At 43.7% G+C, this 14,723-nt stretch overlaps 1 protein-coding gene and 1 pseudogene across 5 annotated transcripts in view; one reads left to right on the top strand and one right to left on the bottom strand.

The window, feature by feature from the left end:
- Nucleotides 1-14,723, top strand: part of LOC146175281 (uncharacterized protein CG43867) — a 429,718-nt gene that overhangs the window by 181,328 nt on the left and 233,667 nt on the right. For all 5 annotated transcript variants that reach the window (XM_084584707.1, XM_084584708.1, XM_084584706.1 and 2 more), the window contains exons 11-12: nt 3,746-3,832; nt 6,370-6,439. In XM_084584707.1, the coding sequence (XP_084440833.1) occupies nt 3,746-3,832; nt 6,370-6,439 (157 nt within the window). The remainder of the gene's footprint in view (nt 1-3,745; nt 3,833-6,369; nt 6,440-14,723) is intronic.
- On the bottom strand, nt 765-1,642 carry LOC146175283 (uncharacterized; annotated as a pseudogene).

Here is a 14,723-nt window from a genome sequence, read left to right as displayed (position 1 = left end):
TCACGGCTTAAGGAAATAGTTCCATGCGACACCACCAAGCGACGACCTCTCTGGTCGCGAATTTCAAAAAACGCTGTTTTTAAAAATTAATAATAAATCGCTGGCTTTGTTCCAAGGAGTTATACTTTGGGTTAATGCTCAAAAGGATTTGTTCTACACACTGAACACGTTTATCAGGGGCTTCTTGGTGGCCATTTCAGTGGACCTTTAAGAGCAGAACCCTCAATGTGAAGATCCAAGGCCTGAATGCCGTAAAACCGATCAGACGAGTTCCTCGGTGAACAACATAAAAATATTGTGAAGCTGTGCGGCCTTTAAACTGAACATCTGCCTGGAGAAAACCTAGCACACAAATCGGCCTTTGAGAGTAGTCAGAGTCACATGAGGAGCAGGCAGAAGCGAAATGCTCTGAAAATATTGACTGTACTCTTGCTCCGACAGAATTGAAACAGATGACCCTCAATCAACAAGAAATGTTGAAGTGACATTCATGACTTGCACTTGACTATGAATTCCGCTACGCGCGGAATGTTGCAAAGTCAAAACTTGCTCAGCACTGCTAGATGATGAAACATTTTCATGAAACTCAACTTCACGGACTCAGCCTTGCATTTGAGTTCGTTTGCGGTTGCATACTTTTTGAAAGCGGCCCTTGAGACCGCAAGATGGACAAGTTTTCCCATGTGCTGGGCGGCGCTGGTGCGAAGTGGTCCTGCGAGCCGCATCGGAAACAACCGGAGCAGGTACTCCTTTCTCAGTTCCTCTCAGGGGGGCGGTTCTGCTGCGGCGCACGTGAGCCGCCTGCGCCCCTCGTTAACTTCTGTTGAAAGGGAGCTGCTGGCTGCGTATCTTTTTTTCGAAAGATTCGAGGATGGTTTACGATGCTGCCGCAATGAAATCGCCTCTACCGAAGCAGATAGCTCCTTCAGTTCTGCTGCTTGCTCAAACTGAAGTCCAATTCGAACTGAGTCCTCGAAAGACAGTGTGGAACCCTCGAGTAGTAACCGCTCACGTACGCGGTTGGAAGCTACGCCAGCAACGAATTGATCCCACAAAGCATCATCTTGCGAAGCAAACAATGTGCCGCTAGCTCCCGTAGAGCGACAACGAAGTCATAAACGGACTCGCTTGTGTTTTGGCTGCGGCGGTGAAAACGATGGCGCTCTATGATAACGTTGCACGACGTCGAAAACTGCTGCTGTAAAGCGACGAGTGCAGAGTCGTATTCATCAGGAGCGGCAGACTTGTCATCAGCGAGTGCTGCGGCACTTGGTGCTGACGGCGCTGCGGCGCTGGTACTTGCATGTAACGACTGATCAACACGCTGGCCCTCCGCCCCCAAACAATGCAAAAGAATAGCCTTGCGTTGCTCTGGCTTGAATGCGGCGGCTCCGGATGCCACCAAGTACACGTTGAACATCTACTCCCACTGCTCCCATGGCAATGATGGACGGTCGGGCGTCGGAAGGAAGAACGGTGGCGGAGCAAGATTGGTGAAGTTCGTGGTGGTGGTCCCAGATGGTGCGGAGGGGTTGGAGCTAGGTTCACAGCATCCTCGTCGCCAATGTGGTGTTTTCGACGGTAGAAGCAGACTCCAGCCGTCCCGAACAAACACAACCCGTTTATTCACACATACACACATTTATAATGAATAGCAGAAACGCCCCCTGGAGAATAAAGAATACAAACCGAAAACGAAGCTGAATATAACAGACACGGGAAAAAGTTTGTTTCTTAGAACACACCTTTTGTACGTTGAGTCATGTGGGAATCCAGCCAGTAGTTGCACATTGTTCTTATTCGAGAATTCACCATAAGAGGGGAAAAGGGGATCAGGTTGCTAAAATTGTAAACGAAGTTGATTTTAGAAAAATTTAATTTTCAGCATGTACAAGATTCATCCTGTGTTTCACTAAAATATTTCGCTGAAAAGCAAATTGTAAATGACAACAGGAGAACAGAGGACAGAGAGAAGATGCTCGATAGTCGTGAGATGACGTTTAATAATCTGTGAGCAGGCCTATCGCGCGCGCTCCTGCCCACGCCACTGCCCTCTTCTTCCTTCTTCATCCGTAACATGACCTGGGGCCACCCAGCGATCGTCCTGATCGTAACGAGGAAGTTTACCGATGATGATTCCATGGCATGATGATGGGCTTGTCTGGATGCATGAAAAAGAGGAAGATGTAAGAATAGAACGGCTTGCCGGTACGATGTCTGACGCGTGGGTGATCCGCCTCCCCTGGAGCTGTCAACCATCTGTCACCAGAGTCCATGGCACCGATGGCTCGAGGTCACGTCGGGCAGCTTGGGTTGGGGTTGCGTGTTCATGTCCATCGGTTCCTTCGGGTCGTTCGGGTCTTTCGGGTCCTTCGTCTCGATTCTGATTGGTCTGGCTGTTCTCCTTGTCTTCAGGTCCGGGCTGGGGGCTGGGCGGTGGTAGTTGGTCAGGTCTGGTCTTGAAGTGCTGGGGCAAAGCTGCTCGGCGATGTCCCTAGGCCCTCGGTCGATTGTCCCGGCTTACAGATGGTGTCGATGCTCCAAAGCGAGGATGGGGATAACGTACCCCGCACTTCCAACCAAATGTTATGTGGCGGCAAGCGATGCAACAGGAGAACATAGGACAGAGAGAAGATGCTCGATGGTCGTGAGATGACATTTAATGAATCTGTGACTGGGCCTAGCGCGCGCGTTCCTGCCCACGCCACTGCCCTCTTCTTATGTTACGGACGAAGGAGGAAGAAGAGGGCAGTGGCGTGGGCAGGAGCGCGCGCGCTAGGCCCGCTCACAGATTCATTAAACGTCATCTCACGACCATCGAGCATCTTCTCTCTGTCCTCTGTTCTCCGGTTGTCATCGGCTTGTCGCATTGTAACAATATAGACAGCATAATGTACGTAGGCAATGTATGCTAGTTCAGAACTTTCAGGCTTGTTTTCTCAAAAGTTTGTTTTCAGCGTATCACCTTGCTCGTAAAAAGCATAGCACCACAGTGAATGCACAGATCTGAATACCGTTTGTTTTGTTGTAATTGCTGTCATAAGCTTTGCATCCAGACATTCTTAGATTTACCATCCAGGCTGACATCATTTTATTAACAAATAATTAGGTGATGATTCTAAACATTCGGAGAAGGTGAAAGAGAGCAGAGATATATAAAACAGAAATAAAGAGTGTCTTGATTTAGACCACACTTCTTAGTAAATATTAAAACCATTTACAAACCGTAGCTAAGCTTTCTATGAGCAGGGAACATGTGAACAGCATATAAACAATGAAAAGAGCAAAACATACTGAATATATCATTGTGAAACTTTATATCTGACTGATTCTATTTCAAGTTCGTGTACTAATTTTCATCACTCTATGTCAAAAAATAAAAAAGTTGGCTTCCGATCGCCTCTTAACTGAGATCGTCCTAACAAGAGAGCTTCTTTGGCATCAAAAGATGCATAGAAAATTGGATTTTTAAATTTCCCTGCCAGCTGATTTAAACATCTCGTGTTGTTAACGAAAAGAGGAGGTTGTGTCCATTTTAAAGTGAATGAAGTGATATGCAGCTCAGCATGCGGGGAACCGTGCCCAAAAGCAAATTGGTGGGTACTTGTATTTTAGTTTATCAAAGCTCTGTTGCTGATGACATCTTTGTTTTTGAATGTGTCAGTCCCTGTTATACAGGTTAGCATGTATTCGTGCTTGAGAAAGCAGTTGTCCGGTGTGATGGCCTCCCTGTTGTGCATTGCAGAGTGACGTTGGTCGCAAGCCCCGTGGCCAGATTGCCCTGGACGAAGTGTGCCGAGTGACTCGCGCTCACGGGGCGACCACATTTGAGGTGAGGCTGTTCACTGGGGAATATCGAAGAGAGGTATGCCTGCACACATGCTTGTCTAGTTCACTGCAGAAAATGTCATGGGGTTTCCTTGTACCATGGCCGGTCTCGAGGGAGAGCGCGCGCTTTCTTATGGCCTTCCGAATCGCCGCGGGAACAATGGGAATGTTTCTCTCTGAGTTACGCTCTCCGCCGCCGCAAGGGGCGCAACCTGCTCACTGTTCGCTCCGCATCTGCTTCAGTGGCGGCGGGTGGCTTTTGCTTGGTTTCGCGCTGTCGCTCGTGAGTTTTATGGTGAGTACAGCCCCGAAATGAAAGAACATAGAATGTAGATGCTGCAGCGGCATGTCGTCAATGTACTACACACGTTAATGGATATAAAAAATACTACATTGCGGCATGGTAGCTACTTTTGTCTATTTTAATCCGAATTTTTCCCAAGCCTGTACAGTTAAGAATAGGAACAAAAAAACAACTGAATGAGCACTGATCACATCGAAGCTTCTTCAAGGCTAACATGACAGCAACTCGTCTGCAACAGCAAAACCGTCTTTGAATGCTAGATGCGAAACCATCCATATGTAGCACCGAAGATGAAAATGATTTCATAAAAATGTAATGTAAATGGCAAAGTGCTTGCATGATATAAAGTATTAGTATAACAGTCAAAGCAAATGTTGTAGGGTTGAGTTTTAAATGTTATTACAATTCATATGTTAGCCAATGTGTGGTATTATAAACATTATTTTAATTTTGCAAATAAACATTGTTTTAATAAAATTTTTACGTAATATTAAGCTTAATATGAAAACAATCAAAAATGGTTTGATACTTATGACACCACTTGTGCTCGAAGGGGTAAAAAGAGGCCAATAAATGATGAAGGTGATACTCGATGCAGTAACTTACAAATGAGATCACCTGCTATATCGAAAGTGTGCAAAAAATTTCTAAAGCGTTAAAGAAGGACACTCTCACTGAAGACTCATTTCAAGCCCTATATGGCGACCCATTGAGGCTCTCTTCGGGAAAGTAAGGTTAATGTGCGGAAGGGAACGACATATGCTAGATGCGAGGGCTGTAACAGCTAGCGGCACTTGACTACATTGTCAAGACGGATGTTTCATCTGAGAGCAAAATCAAGGCACTGAAGGAAGTGATGGCATCTCCTACCATCTCATTTCCCATTGTCACATATTCCGATATGCCTTACGTCGCTGGATATACCGTTTAGTTAATCAACTTCGGGTGTGACGCTTGCGCTATTCTTCTTGAAACTAGCGAAATAAGCAGCCCCATGTGGTACACTCTTCTACGGGGACAATATTCTAGTGTACTGTATTATCCGAAACCAGAGCTTATTGCCCTATTGGACAAGCTTTTTTTTTTTTTTTTTTTTTTTTCGAAAAAGCTGCCGTGCACCTACTACACACAAATGTTCTCGAAGTACTTAAGATCCTGATTCAGGCAGCATTTGAGAATTTAACACTGAGTTGCCCGAAAGGAATTGACAACAGCTATGCTATTAGGTCCGCTTCTCTGATATTTGAAAGATTTCTCAGAATTCTTCTTCTCAATTAATTTTACCAGGAAAGCGACAGAGAAGACCGAGAGGCCAACTCCTTATGTGCACAAGCAGTACAGGAAGATTTTGAGACTGAATTTTCTAGATTCAGGTTGCATTTTGATGAATTGATGATTAGTATGTAGTGCACTGTGCAACTTTGAAGGACAATTTTTATGTTGTTTGCCGCTCTTTTCAATTCTGCCTAACTGTTTATGCACATTTCCTTGATTAAAAGTAGTCGCGAGAATACATATACATCTTCGGTCTTTCGACCGATTGATAAGTTTTGAACGAAGCTAGAACAGTCCACTCCACTAGACAAGTGAACTTTTTACTATATGGGTAAATTTTTGTTCTTTACTCTGAATCTGAGACGCGCCATGAATTTTCGCCAGTGCCTCTTCTGATCTAAACGAAAACGGTAGAGGTTGACAGAATCTCCACCCAACAGTTCACCATGCACTAATGTCAGGTCATGCTACACCTGCTTAAAACATTCAAAGGCACATTGCATAGCCTGGTAAATTTATTTTTGTACAAAACTTAGGGGCAAAAAATGTTGAAGTGTACGCAAAGCTTCATTCGACCGTGCACGGCCGCACTGAAGAAGGCGCGCGCGCGCATGAGTGGATTTCTGACTGTATTTTATTCCTTGTACACGATAAATGTTCAATGCTGATTACGGCCTTTGTATAAACCATAAGGAGCGAAATATCAGGATCTGCCGGTTGCAACTGACGCGGGTGAAGCTAAAAGTGAGCGCGCGTTTCCCTTGCGCGTGAACGGCTGTGGCGGAGGAGCAGCAGTGGGGCGGTGGCGACCCCACCAAGGCGCGGCGGGCGGTGGAAACAGACCCCATTGGAGAGGCCGTAAGAAAAGAGAAGCGCACTCTCCCTCGAGACCGGCCGTGCTTGTACAAACATTTTGGAGGACACTGTGGATGTGTGAAGCAGATGCCCCTTCTGGACTGCAGATAGCGACCGAGAAGCGGTCCTTCTACCTGACGGCTGACTGCACATCTACCATGGAGGAGTGGGTGCGAGGTGAGCTCCATCTATGTTTTTGCATTTTGAATCATTTTCATGGTTTTATTTCTCGTACTCTATTTTGTAACCTCCAGTGACAGAGGTGCTGCTCCAAAACTGCTGCCTTGATATTCTGCCATCAAATTTAACCAAACACTGGTTTTTGCTGATAAAAAATGGGGTCCAGTGCAGTTCGATTAAACACAGCATGCCACAGGGCTGTGGCATGCTGTGAGTTGCATGTCGGGGCTATTGCTGTCAAAGTGATAACAGTGGCAGAGATATAATGCATCTTGCATGGAGACCCACTGCGCAAACACAAATGTATGCCATACTTTGAAGGAATCACCATCTTAGGCCATTCAAATGACAGAAAAGAAAAAGAAATACTAGAAGCTTTTCAGAGGCTGGAGAAGACAAGTGCGTAAGCACATCGCCAGTTATGCTATGAAGTGAAGAAATAAAAGTAATAAACAAGCACAGGTGCATAGCACGTGCACGGACTATTTTAAAAGTAAATCTTTTATGAGTAAACTAGTGCTGTCAGTGCATGCTTGTCCTGTGTATGCTGGTTGTTCGGACTCCTTGTTGTCTCTATCATACTGTAATGCACAATTTCTCAAAATATAAATATTGACATGGTGAATAAATGCAACGCACGACACTGCTTTCGAACAGTAGTTCTAACCCACTCCTGTAACAATGCGATGAAAGAGGCTGGTTATGCACCTTTTTCGAAACTTGCCAGTCCATGAAGTTACGGATGGTGTTCTTGCTTCATGTATAAGTCAGCCTTTGCTACCTTTTTACACTCTAGAAAACAGTAAAAAGACATACATACACAGCCGGTATGAAGACAATTTTTCAAGATGTAAAAGAAGCAATTCTGCAGATTCTTCACATAAAGGTGTGCAGAATAAACTGGAAAACAGTTTATAATTCCCAGACCCCTAATAATGCTTACAATGTTTTTTTTTTAGCTTATTCATTGCTACCTATTCTAGTTCATGTCCAATGAAATCTCGCAAGAAACAAACAAAAATTCAGAAACTATGGGTAGACAATGAATCCTTGCAAGTAGTAATAAGGAGGAAAGAAAGGATATTTACTGCTACGTTCTTGCACACATGTAATCCAACTGACTGTGACAGCATTAAAAAAAGTGTACAAACAAAACAAGTCCTATTCTGCGGAAAGCAAAAGACAATATGAGGCATAATTTTTATGCAAATAATTTGAAGTTGGAAGTGCCCCTAATCTGAATGTGTATGTAAAAATGTCAGTGTGCTGCTAAACAGAGTTGCTGTTAAAGAAAATATAACTGAAATTACATTGAATAATCAAATTATCAAGGCATATCTGCTAGCAGAGAAGTTTAATACTTTCTTTGTGAATTTGGTCACCAGCACTCATATTCCCCAGGAGCAGTAAATGGCATGAGCAGAGGGCCAGGCGCCCGTGTGCTGTGCGATGCCGGTGCACGTTAAAGAAAACCAGATGGTTGAAATTTTTAGAGCCCTCCACTACCGTAGTGGAGTCTGTCATATAGCCTGAGTCGCTTTGGGGCGTCAAACACCACAAATGATAAACCAACCAGGTCAGATCAGTAAAAGCATGCTCTTGATCTCATCTAGCCACAAAGTACCCCATGAGAAATTATTGTTGAAGTTGCAACAGCTTGGTCTTCCGTATGACATAGTTGGTTGGATTTTTGCCTATCTTAGAAACAGACAGCAGTTTGTTCAAGGTGAAAATTACTCATCTAGCATGCTTTCTGTCACCTCTGGAGTTCCCCAGGAAAGTGTGTTGGGTCCATTATTGTTTTTGATTTATATAAATGATTTAGTAGATATGTTGTCAGATGATGTTTCACTCAGATTATTTGCAGACGATTGTGTTGTCTTCAAGAAAATCTCAAACGCGAAAGACCACGCTTCTTTGCAGACGGCTCTTGAGGCAATTGATGAATGGTGCGTAAAATGGAGCATGGAACTGAACAGGGAAAAGACTGTTCTTCTACGTGCCACCAGAAAGAAGTGTCCCAGCATATATAGTACTTATCACCTTGGTAGTAGTGCGATTTGCGAAGCTGAGAGTTATTAAATACTTAAGAGTAACCCTTACCAGCAATCTATCATGGTCCACACACACCTCGAACATCTGTGCTTCTGCTTTTCAAAAGTTATGCTTTTTGAAAAGGAAGCTAAAAAATGCTCCTGCGAGTACAAAGCTTTTAGCTTATAATGCATGTATAAGATCTAAATTGGAATATGCGTCAGTACTATGGGATTCCTACACCAAGAAAGACAGATAAATTGGAACGTATACAGAGAAAGGCCGTAAGATTTATATATTGCAAATACAAAAGACTAAATTCTCCATCTTTCCGAAAAAATTTTCCTAAACCTTCCGAAATGCGTTCAGAAAGCTACTACTAGAAGAACAAGACATACTACACTACGCTAGCTCCAATTTTCGCAAAAACAAACTCTTATAAGAACAGTTTTTTCCCTAAAACTGTGAACGATTGGAATGAACTGTCACCAAATGTTTATGAATCAAACGACTTCCTAAAAAAACTGGAATGTCTTTTTGGAACAAAGGCTCCTTAAGTTGAACTGTGTTCTTGAATTTTGTCCATTTCTGTGTACAGTGTACAGTGTGTACAGTGACCAGAGTTGAACTTTTGTCCTCAGTTTTTCTGTCCTTTTTCCTCTGTATTGCTCTATATTCTAATACTTTTGTTGTATTGCCCCTCCTGCTTGGGCCAACATATTGGCCTGCAGTATGATTAAATAAATAAATAATAAACTTGCACACTTATATAACATGTGTCTTTCAACGGGTACCTAGGGTGATGCAGATTTAAGATAGTCTGAATATTTAAAGGCGGAGATAAAAATCATTTTTAACTATTAGTCAATTTTCATCTTGACTATATGCTCAGAAGGATTGGAAAAGCTCATTCACACCCGAATTACAGTTTCCAATTAATTGACGCGTTTGAATTGTGGTGCTGGCGAAGACTCTTGAGAGTTCCTTGGACTGCCAGAAGATCAAATCAGTCGATATTGTCGACCATAAACCCTGACTGCTCATTGGAGGGTCAAATTCTAAAGTTAAAGCGCAGCTACTTTGGTCATCTGATGAGAAGAGAGGAGTCGCTGGAGAAAGATTTGATGTTGGGAAAGGTTGAGGGTCGCCGGAGAAGGGGTAGGCAGCGAACGCGATGGTTAGATGGCATCCTCGAGGCAATGCAGATGAAGTTATGTGATGTTAGGAAGATAGTGAGAGACCGGAAAGCATGGCGTGACATGGTCCATAGGGTCACGAAGAGTCGGACACGACTGAACGACTGAACTGAACTGAACTCAGTTTGGAGGCAAAAAAGAAAGGTTCACAGAATTCTTTTCTAGCTCAAAATGAAATAATTCTGGAAGCAATTGAAGAAAAGCATGGAATTGCAGGTGTCTATGTAGACGTCTAAAAGGTGTTTCATTGCAAAAACCATATCACTTCACTGAAAATCTAGAATTATATGTAATATGTGGAACACCTCCGGATCTTGTAGTCTTACCTCGAAAATCATGTGCAATTTGTTTTAGTGCAGGACAGTTTATCTACCCCACCAGCCCATAAAATCAGGTGTCCCCCAAGGCAACATACTTGACCCCCTTTTATTTAATTTTTAAATAAACAAATAAAAATCGATTGTAATGCCCAATATTTAACATATGCAGATGACACTACAATATCTTTTTTTTGCAGTCATTTCCTATCACTCCCTTCAGGCCACGTTTAACACCCTTAAAGAACTAGACGCTTGGAGCTCAATAAGTTCTCTGCAGATTAATGCTAAGAAAACTAAGGCAGTTATATTCTTCATGAGACAAGCAACTTTCACACATGATATTAAATTTACCTTAGGTAACTCTGATATGCAAATTGTAGATTCCGTTGAATTTCTTGGTGTCTATTCTCATAAATATGGGATACACATGTTACTCAGATGATCATATAGATAACTAGATAAAAATCTCACTAAAAGGCATATTTATAAGGCACTTTGCCTTTCGCATATCACTTACTTATTGGCTCTTGGTTGGGGGTAAACAACACTTAGTATACTGTATTTACACGAATGTAAGTCAACTCGAATGTAAGTCAATCCCCCAAATCGCATGTCCCGAAAAAAAAAAAAAAAAAACAAAGAAGAAAAAAAAAAACATTGGCCTTCAGCTCTGGATAATATACCAGCTGTATCCATTGGAAGCCTCTTCGCTTGGCATCTCAGTTGAAAATTTTGTCTCGCTGCCACTCCCGCAAAACCCGTTTAGAAGCTTCCGGCTTGTGGCCCACAGCGCAGTTGTTGCTTCGGCATAAATGATAGCCACTTCCTTGAACACTGCACGAAACAAGCATTGAATGCTTTTGGACTGGAGAGCTCATGATGAAGCATGTAGCCAGTCGTAAAGTCAAAAGTGTGAACGCGCAATAAGCGTGAACTCAACGAATGATCGGTGTTGGCTTTTCCATCAGCTAACAACACTAACTGGAAGTGACGCTGTGTTGTGTGACCCGATGCGACTGACGTGCAAAAAAATTGTCAGTGGTTTAGCTCCGGTGAAACCTACTTGAGTTGCGAAAGCAACAGCTGCACGGTTAGGCTTAGGATAGCTTAGGCTACGTGCTGGGCAGCGGCCGGGCTCTTCTTCATAGTTGGTCGATTCTGGCTTCACGCTCCTAGCTTATATATAAATGATAGCCACTTCCTTGAACACTGCACGAAACAAGCATTGAATGCTTTTGGACTGGAGAGCTCATGATGAAGCATGTAGCCAGTCGTAAAGTCAAAAGTGTGAACGCGCAATAAGCGTGAACTCAACGAATGATCGGTGTTGGCTTTTCCATCAGCTATCAACACTAACTGGAAGTGACGCTGTGTTGTGTGACCCGATGCGACTGACGTGCAAAAAAATTGTCAGTGGTTTAGCTCCGGTGAAACCTACTTGAGTTGCGAAAGCAACAGCTGCACGGTTAGGCTTAGGATAGCTTAGGCTACGTGCTGGGCAGCGGCCGGGCTCTTCTTCATAGTTGGTCGATTCTGGCTTCACGCTCCTAGCTTATATATACACTACACACACCTCTTCTCCGCACAACCAACGGAGAGAGTGATGCGCAGCTGGCACCGGCTGTGGTTATCAGGTCACTTCTCCGGCACCGCCGGAGCACGATGGCAGCGCCGACACACCAGCTGCTGCCTCTGACGTCATGCGGCTCCTCGCGTATGCGCAGCTTAGCCCACACTGTGCCATGCGAAATGACTTGACTAACATAGTGTTGTTTTCGCAACAAAAGGGAGCGTCGCGGCGATTCTAACAGCGGCTCTTCCGTAAACTATCGACACTCCCGAAGCTACAGTTCGTGCTGCATAGTAAATGTTAAAAAAGAAAAATTCTTCCCGAGAAGCACGCACAGTAACTGAATGTTGCACTTAAAGCCGTAGAGCAAACAAATTTGCCGTAGCCTTCCTGATATGGTTTTTGTCTTGCTCTTATTAAGAGTACCATGTTTTGGTTTTGATTGTGAGTTGACCCCCTCAACTTCGAATTTTCGAATTTAAATAGATAGGTTGATTTGCAATCGTGTAAATACAGTACATGTCCTGCAGAAAAGAGCACTCCGTTGCTTAGCAAGTGCTGGTTACACAGCTGATCTTTTCCTTAAGCATAACATGGTTTACAATATGTACTTATTCTACTTTGCAAAAAGGTACCAACACGATTCAGAAGAGTTTCCCGGCATAATTGCAGATTTGACCTCTGTAACACGTCATGACAACAGTCTTCATGTTGAAGGCTTTAACATCCAGGCTTTAACAATAACATGCTGAAAGCTCTTTTTATTGCGAAAGAATGACTGTTTATCATATGTTATCTACTTGCTCTCTAATGTATAATGATGTGTGTTTTCTCTAAGCTCTTACTTTGTGTCTTAAAATTCATCTTATTTAGCGCAAGAAGGCAGGACAAACAGTAAGAAAACACGTACAACAAGCGCGCTTCGTCCTGTCCTTTTGCGCTAAATAAGATGAATTTTAAGACTGATCACCAACTAGTCCAACAGTTAGTATCTTACTTTGTGCCTTGTGAATAGGGGGCTGGAAAGCTTGTAAAGTGGACACCTCCACTTTTTCAAGCCCTCCTCTTTCTCTTCATTTTGCAGAAGGAATGAAACAATGATTGATTCATATAAGCCTTCTTTATTCAGTAGAATTTATTGTGTTCTTTTAACAAATGTATTTCAGTTTTGAACACAGTGCTTTCTTGACGTTGCTAATGATATGTTGTTACAGATGGCACCACACTGTTGCAGATTTTTTTCATTGAAGGTCCATTGCAACCTTTACTGAAAAGATGTATGGTGAGCCATAAAATTAGGAGCCGCTTAAGGTCCGTGCTTTGAGTGCACTGAGAAATTGAGTGAAGATGCACAGCTTACGCCTGTATTCGCAAACATGCCTCTACTTGATGCTCCACCTCCCCTACAGGGTCGATTGAGATCCACCCCTCGAAGTTTTTCTCCTCACCTCGAGAGAGCCTTTTACACTCGAAGGAGCGCAATAACACAAAATTTAGCCCGTCAACTGCACACCGCTGTGTTGATTTTTTCATGCTGAGTCATGCTGAAGCAACAGTTACAAGCAAATTCGACGTTCACAGCCGAGCAAAACTTGTTTTGTGGTCTGCACAAACAAGGTGGTTATGAAAACCGGTCAGGAATGCTTTCACGTAGGGCACTGCTGGTGATGTCCAGTTTATGTAGAACATGACGTAGACATTGAGAGATGCTGTCAAATTTGTGTTTATTCAGGTTTGATGTAAAATATCTGATACAGTCACCCTTTGCGCTGAGATGGCTAAGAGGCGGGTTCTCGGTGGCACTGAAGCGTTGACTGAAGTTGGTGACTGAAGTGTTGTAAAACCAAATTACTTGATTCACATTAGAGGTCCTAGTTTCAATTGCTTTCATCCACGCATGATGGAGGTTTCTCGACGCAACTATTTTCGCCGAACCTTAAACGTCTCGCTCTAAAACATTTTTTAGGGAAACCTCATGGAACACTACATTACAACTGCTTAATTACTAGTTTGTGGTGCAGTTTCTGGTCCTGCACTTCTGCCTGCACCCACATCCATCTCTAACCCAAGTGCTACAGCATGATGCCCCTTCACTTTCTCAGCCAACAGCGGTGCATCTTGTTGACCTCCCCGGGCAACTATTGACAACTTCAACGCATTCCATTTCTGCCCATCTGCCAGTAAAAATGAATTCCTGCCTATACGCTTCTTCACCTCCAGAGGTAAGGAAAACTTCTGCTCGCTTTTCACGCCGATACCTCTCCGTACCTTCACAAAGTCCCCCACGTTGATGGTGAAATTTCTGGCACCCCGTTTCTCATTCGTGTAGTTTTTCACTTGCTGTTACTGGTTCCTGACCCGCTGTCGCAAGTCTGCCATGTGCGCCACTGGCTCATCGAAAAATCCTTCTTCTGGAAGGCCAACCACATCTAAGCGAGTATGAGGTCTCCTTTAGGCAAGAATGCTGGAGACACCCCAGTTGTGGCATGTGGTGTAGCCCTGTAGACACTCAGGTACTCTAAGATGGCTTGCCTCAATGGCCTGCGCTCCAGTGATGCAGTCTGCAGGTACTCCTTTAGAACGCGATTAAACCTTTTGACCTGGCCATTGCACTGAGGGTAATACAATGATGTCACACAATGCTCAATACCCCTGGCCTCTAAAAATTCCTGAAAATATATGGACATGAATTGACGGCCATTGTCCGTGACCACACTCTCTGGGTACTCTTCCCGTGAAAAGAGTTCCAGCAACACCTTGACTACTGACTGTGCAGTTGTAGATGAAACAAAAAACACCTTAGGCCACCTGCTGAGATAATCCACGACTGTTACTGCAAAACCTGCAGTCAGACGGTGCGCGTTCCATTGGCCCCACAATATCAATTCCTAACTTATGCCATAACTTATGCCATGGCTTCTCAGGCCATTCTACTGGCTGCAGTGGTGCTGTCATAGTTTTTGAAGACTTACCTATCTGTGCCTTGACAAACTGCACAGCTCCTGATGGCATTTTCCACATCGTCATCCATCCTGGGCCACCAGTACAATTCTCGTAGCCGTTGCTTTGTTCTGACAATGCCCGGATAAGATTCATGAGCAAGTGCAACAAACTTGGATGTGAGATCTGCTGGAGGCACTATTCACTCTGCATGAAACAAC

The sequence above is a fragment of the Amblyomma maculatum genome, chromosome 11 (assembly GCF_055883805.1).
Source record: "Amblyomma maculatum isolate TAMU_Amacu chromosome 11, ASM5588380v1, whole genome shotgun sequence".
Taxonomy (NCBI): Eukaryota; Metazoa; Arthropoda; class Arachnida; order Ixodida; family Ixodidae; genus Amblyomma; species Amblyomma maculatum.
Note: the sequence above shows the minus strand (reverse complement) of the source record. Positions and strands in the feature narration are given on the sequence as shown.